The 14,864-nt window shown below is 40.6% G+C and overlaps 1 protein-coding gene and 1 long non-coding RNA gene across 2 annotated transcripts; one reads left to right on the forward strand and one right to left on the reverse strand.

Moving 5' to 3' along the window:
• The first annotated feature begins 545 nt into the window (after positions 1 to 545).
• On the forward strand, positions 546 to 5,690 carry LOC118882032. The gene is made up of 2 exons (XR_005016651.1): positions 546 to 2,816; positions 3,346 to 5,690. It is a non-coding gene; the product is annotated as an uncharacterized LOC118882032 (long non-coding RNA).
• A 3,956-nt stretch (positions 5,691 to 9,646) lies between these two features.
• Positions 9,647 to 13,520, reverse strand: LOC118894893 (glycine cleavage system H protein, mitochondrial-like). The gene is made up of 2 exons (XM_036851645.1): positions 13,493 to 13,520; positions 9,647 to 10,409 (listed from the first exon to the last, which is right to left on the reverse strand). Exons 1-2 carry the CDS (start codon positions 13,518 to 13,520, stop codon positions 9,868 to 9,870), a joined length of 570 nt encoding a protein of 189 aa, XP_036707540.1. The 3' UTR covers positions 9,647 to 9,867.
• Positions 13,521 to 14,864: the final 1,344 nt, after the last annotated feature.

Below are 14,864 nucleotides of genomic sequence, written 5' to 3' on the forward strand. Positions count from 1 at the left end.
GTTGTGGTGCACGGGCTTAGTTGCTCCGTGGCATGTGGGATCTTCCCGGACCAGGGCTCGAACCCGTGTCCCCTGCATTGGCAGGTGGATTCTTAACCACTGTGCCACCAGGGAAGTCCCAAAAGTTGATTTTTCTTTCCTGCATTTGGAGGAAGCTTCCACTTCTAAGGGAGGACCGATGTTGACCAAGCTTACAGAGATGATGTGTAAAACTATAATGTCTGCCTCTTTTTTTTTTTTTAATTTTTTTAAAAATTTATTTATTATTTTATTTATTTATTTTTGGCTGCGTTGGGTCTTCATTGCTGCACGTGGGCTTTCTCTAGTTGTGGAGATCGGGGGGCTACTCTTTGTTGTGGTGCGCGGGCTTCTCATTGCAGTGGCTTCTCTTGTTGCAGAGCACGGGCTCTAGGTGCGCGGGCTTCAGTAAGTTGCAGCACATGGGCTCAATAGTTGTGGCTCGCGGGCTCTAGGGCACAGGCTCAGTAGCTGTGGGGCACGGGCTTAGTTGCTCCACGGCATGTGGGATCTTTCCGGGCCAGGGCTTGAACCTGTGTCCCCTGCATTGGCAGGCGGATTCTCAACCACTGCGCCACCAGGGAAGCCCTAATGTCTGCCTCTTAATTCACAACTATAATGTCTGCCTCTTAATATAACAGAGTACTACTCTTCTCAGCATAAGCTATCGAGGAAGCTTATAATCAGAGGGTGCTGAATGAGCATGGAGTTGGGACAAGAGGAAGTAGTTACATAATTGGAATTTTTAGTGCTCTCAGACTAGGGGAACCTGATGCCTCCGTCTCTATTATTGAGATGGCTGTGTCCAGGGGACAGTAATACTCAAAATATGTGGACCAGGTCTCTCTCCTCCCTGGACAGTGTTCAGGTAGGCCTTCCTCTGTGACTACATCACTTTGTTTCTATTGCTGACATCTCCCTTCCTGAGTGACCTACTCTTTGAGCTCATTAATATCTTCAGTAAAGCCTTATTCTGGTCTAAGAGTCATCTTCCCCTCTTTAGGGGAATTTTTTATGTCTTTGTTCTGATTCATATCTATTATTTCTTATTTTCAGATTGTTAGAGAATATCTCATTTTTGCCTTAATATTTTAATAACAATAAAAATAATAGCTAACTTTTTGGATGCTTACTGTGTGCCTGACCCCATTCTAAGTGCTTATATATACTAACTCATTTATCCCCATAACAACACTTTGAAGTAGGAGTTATTATTATCATCATTTCATAGATGAACAGTAAGTACCTTCAGTATTTTCCCCCTTAGGGTTCCAGTCCCTTCCTCTAGCTCTGTTTTCTTCCTGAGGCTGTATGTTGTTTTGCACTGTGTTCGGAATGCTATGATTCATTCTGAATGGCTAACAAAGATATTTATAATGTTAAAATCTTTACGTGCATTCTTTGCATCTGATTTCTACCTCATCTTACAGATGAGGAAGTGGACCCAAGAGGATTAAACGACCAAATTAAATGTCCGAATCAGGCAGAACAATGGAATGAACCCAAATCTTTCTGACCCTACTGTTTCTACTGTGCTATGTTTCTACTCTGCTAGTAAGGTGGAGATTCATAGGAAGAGACCAATATTCTTTCCAAGTTACTGCATGACTGTCAGATGAAAGCAGGCCCAAGTATATTTTCTTCATGAACTAGATCAGAATGACACATAAAAGGATTTTTGCAAAATAGAGACAAAATGAACACTTGTTTCTAGTGCTTTGCAATTGCGGGATCTTAGTTCCCCCACCAGGGGTTGAACCTGGACCAGGGCAGTGAAAGCGCTGAGTCCTAACCACTGGACCGCCGGGGAATTCCCACAAAGTTAGGGTTTTAGAAGGAGCAAAAACGAGTAGTAGATTATTTCCCATAACTTTCAGGATCAAGGTCACACTCTTGGGTTGGAACACGGGCTCTTCCACATCATGCCTGCCTATCAGTAGCCTCATCTCCTGACACTCTCATCAGTCATTTGAACAAGCTCTCAATTATCTCGCACTCTGCCTGTGCCCATACTGTTCCCTTTGCTTGGATGCCCTTTTCCTTACCTCATGTGCCAGTTGCTGCTTGTACCTCAAAACTCAGCTCACACATCACTTCTCTGATTTAGATACCTCTTCTCTGTGTTCCTTGAATAGCGTAGTCAATAGAAGAAGGCCTGGAGTTTGAATTCTAGCTCTGCTACTTGCTAACATGTATGATCTTGGCCACTTAACCCTTTCTAAGCCTTTGATGTTCCCATCTATAAAATTGGAAGAATAACATTACTCTCCCACAGGGTTATCATAGGATTGAATGAAATAATATAATCAAACAGTTTGCCTGGAACAAGGTAAAAATTCAGTAAATGGCAGCAGCTGTTATTCTCATGGCTTCTCTCAAACTGTCAGTCATATTTGTTATAATCACTGATTTATTTGGAGGTATTTGAAAGATTATTGCATATATTAAATACATGAAATATCTAAAACCTTCTAGTAAGTGGTTAAGTATCAAACATGCTATTTCAGGATTTTGTGTAATTTTCAGGAAATCATTAGAAAAAATAGGGTACACAGTTCCCTGGCTTTGATTTAGGTATGAATCTTAAGGAGAGCCCTGGATTTCATTACTTTGGGAGACCATTTAGCGCTCTGGTACCAAAACATTTCTCATTGCACCGAGATTTCTTCTGGTCACTCTGCCTTTTTTTCCCTCAGATCACGGAGCTGAAGGCTGATTTTCAATACCAAGAATCTCAGATGAGAGCCAAAATGAACCAGATGGAGAAAACCCACAAAGAAGTTACAGAACAATTGCAGGTGACTCTGCCTATTTAATATGGTAACTCTGGTTTATTTAGCTGATGGTATTTTAAGTGATCATCTCTTAGATTTCTCTTTTCTCAGAGAATTGACAAATCACATTAATCCACCTTATAGATGTCTTTTAATATTTTCTCTTGGATGTGTTCTGATCTTTTTCCCTCAAAAACAGTGGAATTAATAAATGTGTTCTTTGATTTTTGGATAAACCAGATGTGATTCCAGATGTCTGAATTGTAAATTCTGTTTATCCAGCACATTAAGGCACTCCATGGTTCGTTTGTGTTTCATAAAACATCCTTTTGTAATAGTGGATCCCAGGAGATTGAAGTACACTGATTAATCTCCAGCAAATACTTTCTTCCCTCTGAACCAAACCCTAGAGCTTTCTGTTGTTTTCTGTCTCTAGAATTTGTTCACCTCTTCCTGACCTCTGCATTGTCTCCCTTAGCATCTGCATGAAAAACATAGCCTATCCTGCTAAAACGTCTTGCGTGTACTGATTTTTTTTTTTTTTTTTTTTAAGGCCAAAAACCGAGAGCTCCTGAAGCAGGCAGCTGCCTTGTCCAAGAGCAAGAAGTCAGAGAAGTCAGGAGCTATAACCTCTCCATGAGAGACCACAAGGACGCTCCTGGCAATAGCAATGGATTCCTGGGTTAGGGTGGCAACGTAGCTGTTCTCTGGGAATTGCAAGCTTTCTTAAGAAATCTGTTTTACTATAGTTATCCTTCTTTGTGCGATTGCAGTGGGACTGAGTGGAAACACCTGGTTTGTGCTGTATTATGACTGCATGCTTGAATGTTGGGGTTTCAGGCTCTCTCTCTCTCTCTCTCTCTCTCTCTCTCTCTCTCTCTCTCTCTCTCTCTCTCTCTCTCTCTCTCTCTCTCTCTCTCACTCTCTCACTCTCTCACACTCCCCTCTCTACCCCCAACCCTTCTCTCAGTACTACTGTCTCTCTGTCTGTCTCTCTTTTGTTACTTTTTTTTCTGTGTGTGGTGGTCACTGCTCAGTATTATGTGCAGAATGTTTTTTTTTTTTTTTTTGGTCCATCATTGCATCCTGCCATACCCATGAGCAAATAGTTGGCATTAATTACGTATCACTGCCACCCTCTGAACTTTGAAAACTGCCACCTTAAGACTTGGTACAGTGGAAGAGAATTTTTCTCTCCAATAAACCTTTTGCTTCAGGGTATACTCTTGGGTTTTTTTCCAGGTATATTATGTATGAACTTTGTACTATGTATAGCCAGAGTTTTATTTATTTTTTAAAAAAAGAAACTTTTTCTTGATAAAGGAGTAATGGTAGCCTAGCTTGTTCTTCTTGTAAAAGTGATGCCTCTTAAAAAAAAGTCCTACTCTCTAGCGTTTAGTAAAAGAATCAGATCTTTTCTTTCTTGTTACCTTGGAGTCTTAAAAACTGATTGCTAGGGTGAAACAATTCAATATGTAAGTATGGAGTTAAGTGCCTTTTGGAGGATTTCTTGGAAGACCATGTAAGAAGATACTTAAGGGAGGTAGCAAAGATTTGGACAGTCTGTCTTTCTAAGTAAAGGCAGAAAGAAGGGTTGTCCAGGTTGTACTGGACACTTCTCTCCCCCACCCCTTTCTTGATTGTTTTACGTGACTGATTTTAAATTCTCACACTGCCACCTCTTTTTAACAAAATGCCCTTTACTTATATCAGTTGTCATACTGGGCCATTTTCAGGTAACTTTTTTTTTACATGATTCAAAATGGGATAATATTCAGACTACAGAGCATTTTGGAGGTTAGTATGAGCTGCTTCAGTACGGACTGTAAGTCCTGCTGGGAGAATGATATCACTGTACCTTTTCCCCACTCGTCGTCACCCACCCCAGCCTGTACACTCCCTGCCTTTCATGGAAATGTGTTGAAAACAGGTGCTTCTCAGAAGCAGCTTGGCCGCAGCCTGAACTGTGTCCTGTTTTCCCTTCTTGACCCAGTAGGCACATGGATTCTCTTTTCCAGGTGAGAGGATAGATTTGCTTTTCTAGCCATACTCTCAGGTCCTCTAGATGATGTTTGTGAAAGGAACTAGAGATGTGTAGTGTGCCATGAAACAGTAAAACCAGCTACCTTGGAATCATTAATGTAGGGGGTGGTACTAGAGTTAGAGGTAATCATAAGGGCAGATGACATTTGTACCTCAGTCTACCAAAAGTGTAGCAGTAAGTTTAACTTGCTAGGCATTTCCTAGGAGCAAATGCTTCTAATTTGTGAGCATTCTCACAAGTGGAGCCATGCACATAATTGGACAGAGATGTGGAAATGAGTGGCTTCCTTCTGGTAAGAGAAACAATGGACCATGTTACTTATCTATCACTCTAGTAGAGGATGTAATTTTCCCTTCTAAGCAAGGGAAATGGCAGTGCTAAATAGTTTTGTAACTTTTTGAATGAGAAACTTTTAGGTAAAAAACTGTCAGATAATATTTTCAGATGCATTTACATTGACTATGGGGAAAAGATTGTGAAAAAAGTTACAGTCATTTTTTTTTTAATTTTAAAGACTTGAGAAATTCTGTTACATGAAGTGACAATGTAAAAACACATTTAGTTTTATACTAAATCTTTTTTTAAGGTCTTGGCATTTAATATAAAGCAAATCCACACATTTTCTAACTTTCCACAAGTTCCAAAAAGGGAAGGAAGAAACCTCAGTCTTGAAATTTTGGTTTTTAAAAATCATGACACTGTTTTACCATGAAATTGAGTAGCTAACTTTTGGTAACACCTTTTGTTTATTTGTATGTTTGTAATAATGGACCTTTTAAAACACAGGAATGTTTTGGTTTGTACAGACTTTGAAAAATGTGTGTTAATAAAAATTCATATTGACTTAAGTATAATTGTTTTGTTTTTTTTTTTCATTTATTTCTTGCTGGTTCACCAACAGACATATCCCATAATCCCCTTCAACCTAGAAAAGAGTCAGTTTGTCTTGCTTGTAGAATTTAAACAATTAAAAACCTAACAGTGCTAATAGGGAGTTTTATGTCTGTCAGAGAATAAAATCATTCTCTTTCTTCTTTGAGTTTATTTATTCAGTTTAAGTGCTTGCTTTGTTATAAGCACTGGTAGGCAATGAGGATACAGCAGTGAAGACAATTGACAACGTTACTCTCCTCATGAGGCTCCCATTTAATGGAATATTGGACAACACCATTGTTCCTTGATTTTATATTTACCATTATTACTCAAAATTAATACGGGATGAATCTTTATAAGGTATGAGTGAAAGGTTTTTGAGATGTCCTCTCAAGGAGAGGAATGTATTGGTTTGAAACGTTGGTGCTAGTAGGTTTCTAAATAACAGGTGCCTTTCAGACATTATCACTGTCACATCCTGGTCATTCTGTTCTATAGGTGGCAATGACAACTTATTTTCTCTAAATAAAGATAGTTTTATAGGTGCTATGGTCTGAATGTTTATTGCCCCCCTCCTCTCCGCCAGATTCATATGTTGAGATCCTAACGCCTAGAGATGGTAGTATTAGGAGGTGGGGCCTTTAGGAGGAGCTTAGGTTCTGCCCTCATGAATGGGATTAGTGCCCTCATAAAGGATGCTCCAAAGAAATCCCTTGCCCCTTCTACCATATGAGGACAGAGCCAGAAGGTGCCAGCTATGAATCTGGAAGAGGGCCCTCACTAGAACGCGACCATGCTGGCCCCTTGATCTTGAACCTCCCAGCTGCCAGAAATGTGAAAAATAAATTTCTGTTGTTTATAAGCTACCCAGTCTGTGATATGTTGTTATAGCAGCCCAAACAGACTATGACAGTAGGTTATGTTTATGACCACATTTATTGTGTGAATTACCTTAATTTATCCATTTACACAGCCGTATAAACCGCTGTAGGGGGAAGAATATAGTATAAACAGAGAAAGATACCATCTAGTTCTTCAGGAAGTTCTTCAACCACTCTAAATAACCTTAAAAGCAACTTAGCAGGATTTTGGTTGCATCCTTTTCAGTTTAAGACCATGTGTTACCTGCAGTATAGCTATCTTCAGCTGACGGTCAGTTTGAGGATTTTGGGGGAGGGGCCGTTTTCGGGAAGGTCCAAACTGTCAGGACCAACAGAGTGTTGTGGTTATTATTCCTGCATAACAAATTACCCCCAAATTTAGGTGTTTGTTTTTTGTTTTGGCTGTGCCGGGGGCTTGCGGGATCTTAGCTCCCTGACCAAGGCAGTGAAAGCACTGAGTCCTAAGCACTGGACCGCCAGGTAACTCCCCAAAATTTAGTGTTTTAAAACAACCATTTTAATATGCCCACAAACTCTGTTGATCAAGAATTTGGACAGGGCACTGTGGGGACGACTGGTCTTTGTTCTTTAATGTCTGGGTCCTCAGCCAGGAAGATTCAAAAGCTGAAGGAAACTTATTGGAACTGGAATCATCTCTCTGAAGGCTCTGCTTACTTGTGTATCTAGTGCCTGGACTGAGATGACAAAGTCTAGTAATGCTGACTGAAGCACCTATGTAGGGCCCCTCCATATATAACTCAGCCTTCCCCAGCACGGTGGCCTCAAGGTAATCAGACTTCTTCCATGGTGGATCAAGACTCCAAGCACAAGTGAACAAATCTGAAGCTGTGTTTCATCATCTGACCTGTCCTCAGAGGTCACATTACCTCACTTCTGCAGCACTTTATTGGTCAAAGCAGTCAGGAGTCCATCCAGACTCAAGGGGAGGGGACATAGATCCCTTCTCTTGATGAGAGGGTGACAAAGTAGAAAAGCATGTGGGATGGAAGCTACTGTGGAGGCAATTTTAAAAAATGTAATCTGCCGGACTTCCCTGGTGGCACAGTGGTTAAGAATCCGCCTGCCAATGCAGGGGACATAGGTTCGAGCCCTGGTCCGGGAAGATCCCACATGCCGCGGAGCAACTAGGCCTGTGCGCCACAACTACTGAGCCTGCTCTCTAGAGCTCGCGAGCCACAATTACTGAGCCCATGTGCCACAACTACTGAAGCCCATGCACCTAGAGCCTGAGCTCCACAACAAGAGAAGCCACCCCAGTGAGAAGCCCACTCACCACAGCGAAGAGAAGCCCCTGCTCGCCGCAACTAGAGAAAGCCTGCGCTCAGCAACAAAGACCCAACAACGAAGAGTCAACGGAGCCAAAAATAAATAAATAAATTTATTAAAAAAAAAATATATATATGTAATCTGCCACATAGAGAATGGATTTTGGAACCAAACCGAATTTAAGAGAACAAGGCACAAGGCAGAAGCTGCAATGTCTTTCATGGTCTATCTTCGGATGTCACACTGCATCATTTCTGCAATACCCTATTGGTTACAGAGGACAAATTACTGACACTGGACTTCCCGGTGGCACGGTGGTTAAGAATCCGCCTGCCAATGCAGGGGACACGGGTTCGAGCCCTGATCTGGGAAGATCCCACAAGCCATGGAGCAACTAAGCCCGTGTGCCACAACTACTGAGCCTGCGCTCTAGAGCCCGCGAGCCACAACTACTGAACCTGCATGCCACAACTACTGAAGCCCGTGCGCCTAGAGCCTGTGCTCCGCAGCAAGAGAAGCCACCACAATGAGAAGCCCGTGCACTGCAACAAAGAGTAACACCTGCTCGCTGCAACTAGAGAAAGCCTGCACACAGCAACAAAGACCCAACGCAACCAAAAATAAGTAAATAAATTAAAAAAAAATTACTGACACTATTCAATGTGGAATGGGACTACCCATGTGCATTCATATCAGGAGGCAGAACCACTGGGGTCCAACTTGGAGACTGGCTACCACATTGACCTTTGACTAATAAGGTTGAGTAACAACTATGTGAATCTCTAGATTTTGAAGGCACGAATGAAAGTTGGCATTTGGGGGAAAGGAGTTCATATTTCTTAGTTATGACTGGAGTCAATTAACCACTTTGCCTGCCAGTGCTTGTCAGGCTGTCACTGAAGCAGATTATCAACTCTACTTGAAAAGTGACACTGTGTCAGGCTGTGGTTAGCTCTGAAGTCAGACTGCCTGTGTGTGAGTTCTATCTCTACTTAGGGTTGTTGTGAGGATTAAATAATGTATGTAGAAGTCTCTAGAACAGTGCTTGGCACATAGTATGCACTCGATTTTTTTTTTTTTTTTTATAAATTTATTTATTTATTTATTTTTGGCTGTGTTGGGTCTTCGTTTCTGTGCAAGGGCTTTCTCCAGTTGCGGCAAGTGGGGGCCACTCTTCATCGTGGTGTGCGGGCCTCTCACTGTCGCGGCCTCTCCCGTTGCGGAGCACAGGCTCCAGACACGCAGGCTCAGTAGTTGTGGCTCACGGGCTTAGTTCCTCCGCGGCATGTGGGATCTTCCCAGACCAGGGCTCGAACCCGTGTTCCCTGCATTGGCAGGCAGACTCTTAACCACTGCGCCACCAGGGAAGCCCCTGCACTCGATTTTTTAAGCTATTATTATGCAAGACTTCACAGAATCTACATTTTTTGTTTCTTTTTTTTTTTTTTAAGAAGTTGAATATTTTATTATTAAACTGTTTCTTATTTTCCTGCAAGGCTGTTGCTTCATTGTATAAAAATAGCACCAGCAAACACAGTATATTGCAAAATTAAGATAGTAATGTTCTTCACTGGACACTATACAACTAACAAACTTTTCTCCACTGTCATTTATTTCCAGTGGCAAGTTCATTGAGTATTTTGACCCAAATCCAGGGATGGCTGTAAGCAAGTTACAATATTATATAAGGTTAAGATAACAATGTTATCCTTGAATTACATAATTTTTATAACTAGTTTTACCACAGATAATTTCAGGAATTCTGAGTATTATAACTGGAGACCAGCCTAAAAATCACAGGGTGTTGTGAAAAAGATGCATAGTGTTTATCTGAAATCATTAGGAAGTTAAGGGGTATTTTCTTCAGGCAACATTGTTTCAAGTAGTTTCTTTTGCTAAAAGTTGCTTTTTAAAAATCTATCCACCACTAATTTAAGACAACTATGCTAAATTAAGTTGTTTCAAACTAGTTTATTTAGGGGTTCCATTTTCACTCCTCAATAGATTTTATGTATTTCTCATATGCTTCTTCACTCATTAGTTCATCTAGTTCTGAAGGGTTACTGAGTGTCATCTTGATCAGCCAACCATCTTCATAACAAGATTTGTTGACAAGTCCTGGATTTTCTGTTAGAGCTTCATTAATTTCAGTTACTTCTCCTGATAGAGAATAGAGTTCACTAGCAGCTCTCACACTTTCCAAAGCACCAAATTCCTCTTGTTTTATCAATTTTGTCCCAACTTCAGGCAGACTACAGTAAACAACATCTCCCAAAGCTTCCTGTGCAAAATTGCTGATTCCCCCTGTTCCAACACCGTTTTCTGTTGTTACCCATTCATGTTTGTCTGTGAATTTACGACCCGACAGCAGAGCGGGGCCGGTGCGCAGCGCCCGGACGGCGCCCGCCCGCAGTCCCCAGGGCCGCAGCGGGCAGGGCGCGTTGGGCGCAGAGATGGCGCGCCGGTTGCAGACCGCGGCCCGCACGCTGCGCGCCACTCGCAGCGCTATGTTCGCAGGGACATTTTCTGTTTCTTGAGAGAGAAAACAACAGTGACAAAATAGAGTGAACATATATGTTCACTTGTTTTTTGCTTCCAAAGTTACTTTATCTCCAGATCACTTTATCCCCAGATTCACGCAACCCACAACTTTTATATCTTTTTTTCAACTCCACATTACCCACCTCATGCATGCCACTTCATTACACTGATCCTTAGAGTGCCATTTTTCTTTAAGTTTAATAAGATATAATTTGCATATGGTAAAATTTATCCTTCTCAGTGTATAGATCAAAAAGATTTTGATGGATGTATGCAGTTGTGTATCAAGACATGGAACATTTCCATCAGCACAAAAACTTCCCTTGTGCCCCTTGGCAGTCAGTTCCCTCCCCCAGCTCCAGCCCCTGGCAACCATTAATCTGATCTCTATCCTTATAGCCTTGCCTTTTCCAGAATGTCATATAAATGGAATCAAACAGTATGTAGACTTTCATGTCTGACTTCTTTCATTTAGCATATGCATTTGAGATTCATCCATGTTGTTGCACGTCTCAGTAAATTTATTCCGTGTTTCAGTAGTTTGTTCCTTCTTATAGCTGAAAAGTTTTCCATTGTATAGATGTACCACAATTTGCTTATCTATTCAGCAGCTGACGGATATTTGAGTTATTTCTAATTTTTGGTTACTATGAATAAAGCTAACACATTTGCATACACATCTTTATATGAACATGTGCTTTCATTTCTCTTGGGTAAATACCTGGCAGTGGGATTGCTGGATTGCGTGATAAATTTATGTTTTATTTTCTAAGATACTGACAAACTTTTCCAAGTGGTTGTACAAGTTTGCATTCCCACTGGCAATATATGATGAGTGCTAATTTTAACACAGACTTCTTTGCAAACTTCTTTGAATTTCTCCACTGACTCTTCCCTACATTTCCCAGAAAGCTTGTCATATTGGTGATAATGATACTTTATTTTTAAAATATGAGATGTATTTACTGAAGTGTAGCATATATACAGAAGAGGACACACATCACAAATGTATGACTTGATGAATTTTCACAAAGTAAATACAGTTATATAATCACCACCCAGATCAAGAAAGACTGCTACCAGCACCCTAGCCCATCCCATGTGCCCATTCCTAGTCACTCCCTCTCTTCCTCAAAACTGAGAGTTCCATGGTGGCCTAGTGCTTAGGATTCCAGGTTTTCACTGCCGTGGCCCGTGTTCAATCCCTGGTCGGGAAACTGAGATCCTGTAAGCTGCACAGCAAGACAAAAAGCCAAACCAAACCAAACCAAGAAACTAACTACATGCTATTCTGAATTTTAATAATATAGATTCATTTTGCTGGTTTTGAACCTAATAAATATGGGATAATACAGAATGTACTCATTTTTGTCTGCTTCTTTTGCTAGACATTATGTTTGGACAAGGTCACCCACATTACTCACATAACAGTAGGCCATTAATTTTCATGCTCTATGATACTACAATTTATCTATCCTACTGTTGAGGTACATTTGGGTTGTTTCCAGTTTGGAACTTGTAAAAATAAACGTTGCTCTGGCCATCTTCATAATAGCTTCGAACTGGAAACTATCCAAATGCCCATAAATAACAGAATGGATAATCAAATTGTAGTAAGAGCATATGATAAAATACTAGTCAGCAATAAAGACCAAACCACTGACATATGCAATATCATGGATAAATCTCAAAAACATTATATTAATTGAAATAAGCCAACACTAAAGAATACATAAAGTATGATCCCTTCTTGATGAAGCCTGAGAATAGTCAAAACTAATCTGTAATGATAAAAATCAGACAGTGATTTCTGCAGATGAGGAGAATTGATTAGAAAGGAACACAGCCTGGACTTCCCTGGTGGCGCAGTGGTTAAGAATCCACCTGTCAATGTAGGGGACACCGGTTCGAGCCCTGGTCTGGGAAGATCCCATATGCCGCGGAGCAACTAAGCCCGTGTGCCACAACTACTGAGCCTGCTCTCTAGAGCCCGCGAGCCACAACTACTGAGCCCGTGTGCCACAACTACTGAAGCCCGCGCGCCTAGAGCCCATGCTCCACAACAAGAGAAGCCACCGCAATGAGAAGCCCGCGCACCCCGACGAAGAGTAGCCCCTGCTCACCGCAACTAGAGAAGCCTGCGCGCAGCAACGAAGACCCAACGGAGCCAAAAATAAATAAATAAATTTAAATAAATAAATAAAAATAAAACAGACATTGGTGACTTACAAAAAAAAAAGCATCTCTTAAAAGAAAAAAAAAGAACACAGCCTGAAGAAAAACTTTCTTGGGTAACAGTGAAAGTGTTCTATTTCTCAGTTTAGATGGTGGTTACGTGGGTATATACCAATGTCAAAATTCATTGAAATGAACACTTAATACCTGTGTATTCTATTGTGTGTTAATTATGATGCAATAAAAATTAACACAGAGAAATGCTGCTTAGTCGTAAAAAATGCTGTCATGAACTTTCCTATACTTGGTTTTTGGAACACATATGGATGCACATCTGTTGAGTATATAGGTAGGAGTAAAATTGCTGGATCATAGAATATGTATGAATCATGGCTCTGCAATTTAATAGCTGGATGACACTGGGCAAGTGCCCAGAACCTCTAGAGAAGACCAGTTTCCTTTCTGTTACCTAGGAGCTAATCTCACCTTGATGGGTTCGAACCGTGAAAACTGTTTTTGTCAATTAGCAGAAAGACATAATGCTGAGAAACCTCATTTTCTAAAAGCACTGCTTTTTCAGAAAATTTGCTATTTGAAATATCGGTAAGAACGAAATATTCCACTCTCGCCTGGAGGACCTGAGTTACTTTGACACGGAGAAGCAGCCTCAATTTCCAACCCAGGTGCAGAGCTTCAGATAAGGGGTTTCCAGATACAGCATTCCACATTTATCTCCACGCTGTAGTTTCCAAGGAAACAGGATTCTGAGTCTTCTTGTTAGCTCAGGCCTGACGATAATCCCTTTACACATAGCCTGGTGTGCTTTGAGGCTATCAAAAACACTGCTTCTTTTAAATTTTACCTACACTCCATCTTTCCAAATCCTGGAATAATTCTACCTCTCCCGTGCTTGGTGAGATACCCCATGATTCCTCTGGTGTGTAGTCCCCCTTGCAGCAGTAAGTTAATAAACCTAACTTTGTCAGACCATATAAAGATAAAGCCACTTTATCAGATGGGCTTTATCTCAGGTATTACCAATAACTTTGTAAAATGTGTTCACATTACCTGGATGGGCATTTAAGAAATGATAGTTATTTTTTATTATTTGTGTATAAATTCAATATATGTTCATTTGACATCTAGTATTTGCAAGGCACAAATGTATTGCTATGAGATATAGCACAAGATAGCCATGGCACAGATGGAAAACCACTTTTTATTTTAGCTGGAGAAAGAAACCAACAATAACAACCACCACTATGTTTTCAATCCTAGGAGAAAAATACCTTTACTGAACTTCACTTTAAATAGAATCAAATGTAAATGAAAACATTCTCAAGACTATTTTATAGGTAAAAAAAGTACAATGTACACGATTTACTATAAGATAGGACATAAAACTATGGATTCTAAGAAATCGTATGATTTTAATAACCAGAATGAGAGGACCCAAATGTCGTCTGTCCTTTTCTAAAGAGAAAAAATTGCTCTTATAAATGCTCCAACGAAAAATAGAGACAGCATTGCTTACAAAAGCTCTAAGGCTGAATGCAGGCTCATTCACCCATCTAGGGTCCCCTCCTACACAGGCAAGCAGCTTCCTCTCTTGGCCATTCCCCAGAGATTGCAAAGCAGACTGGGGTGAAGTGGGGTGGAGAATACAGGAAACAAACACTGCCAGTTCCCCTTCGCTTCTCTCTATCTTGATCTCCTCCCAAAGCAAAATCCTCCTACTCTTGTCTTTCCATCTAACATACGCTCACAAAATGCAGTCTTCTATGGGAACATTGAGGTCATACACTCCAAATTCCTTAAGAGAATGATTTTAAAAATTTGAGAGTCTAGTTCTCCAAGAAATCCTGGCTTGGGATATAGATGAAGAAGCTATTTGGGAGGGATTTAGATGGAGAATGAATTTGGTAATATGAGAATGCGTTTTAGGGACATAGCAAGATGACAATACAATTAGCTTAGTGTTTGGGTTTTGCAGTCAAATCTCAGAAAAGCAAATTAACCTCTATGGTTTTAACTTTCTCAACTGTAAAAGGGAAAATAATAACGCTTGCTCTGTCGAGTTACTTTACTTCAACATTTAAAAAAATCGATTGTCCGTTATCTAGTCTGAAGGTAAAAATATAGTTAGAACATCGTCCCTTGCTGTGAAAGAGCTTATGAACAACTGAATTGCAGTGAGGGGATCACAAATAATACGTGCTCAAGAAATCTTATTATTATCATTTTATTGTTTAGACTAGAAGAGGGGTGGAG

This window comes from Balaenoptera musculus, chromosome 1 (assembly GCF_009873245.2).
Source record: "Balaenoptera musculus isolate JJ_BM4_2016_0621 chromosome 1, mBalMus1.pri.v3, whole genome shotgun sequence".
Lineage (NCBI taxonomy): Eukaryota > Metazoa > Chordata > Mammalia > Artiodactyla > Balaenopteridae > Balaenoptera > Balaenoptera musculus.

Excerpts from the sequence above, each read along its gene's own strand:
- LOC118894893 (XM_036851645.1), bottom strand. The coding sequence starts at position 13,520 with ATGGGGTATCTCACCAAGCACGGGAGAG. Across the intron at positions 10,410-13,492 it reads TCTCACCAAGCACGGGAGAG|AAACAGAAAATGTCCCTGCG; the intron begins GTAGAATTATTC and ends TTCTCTCTCAAG.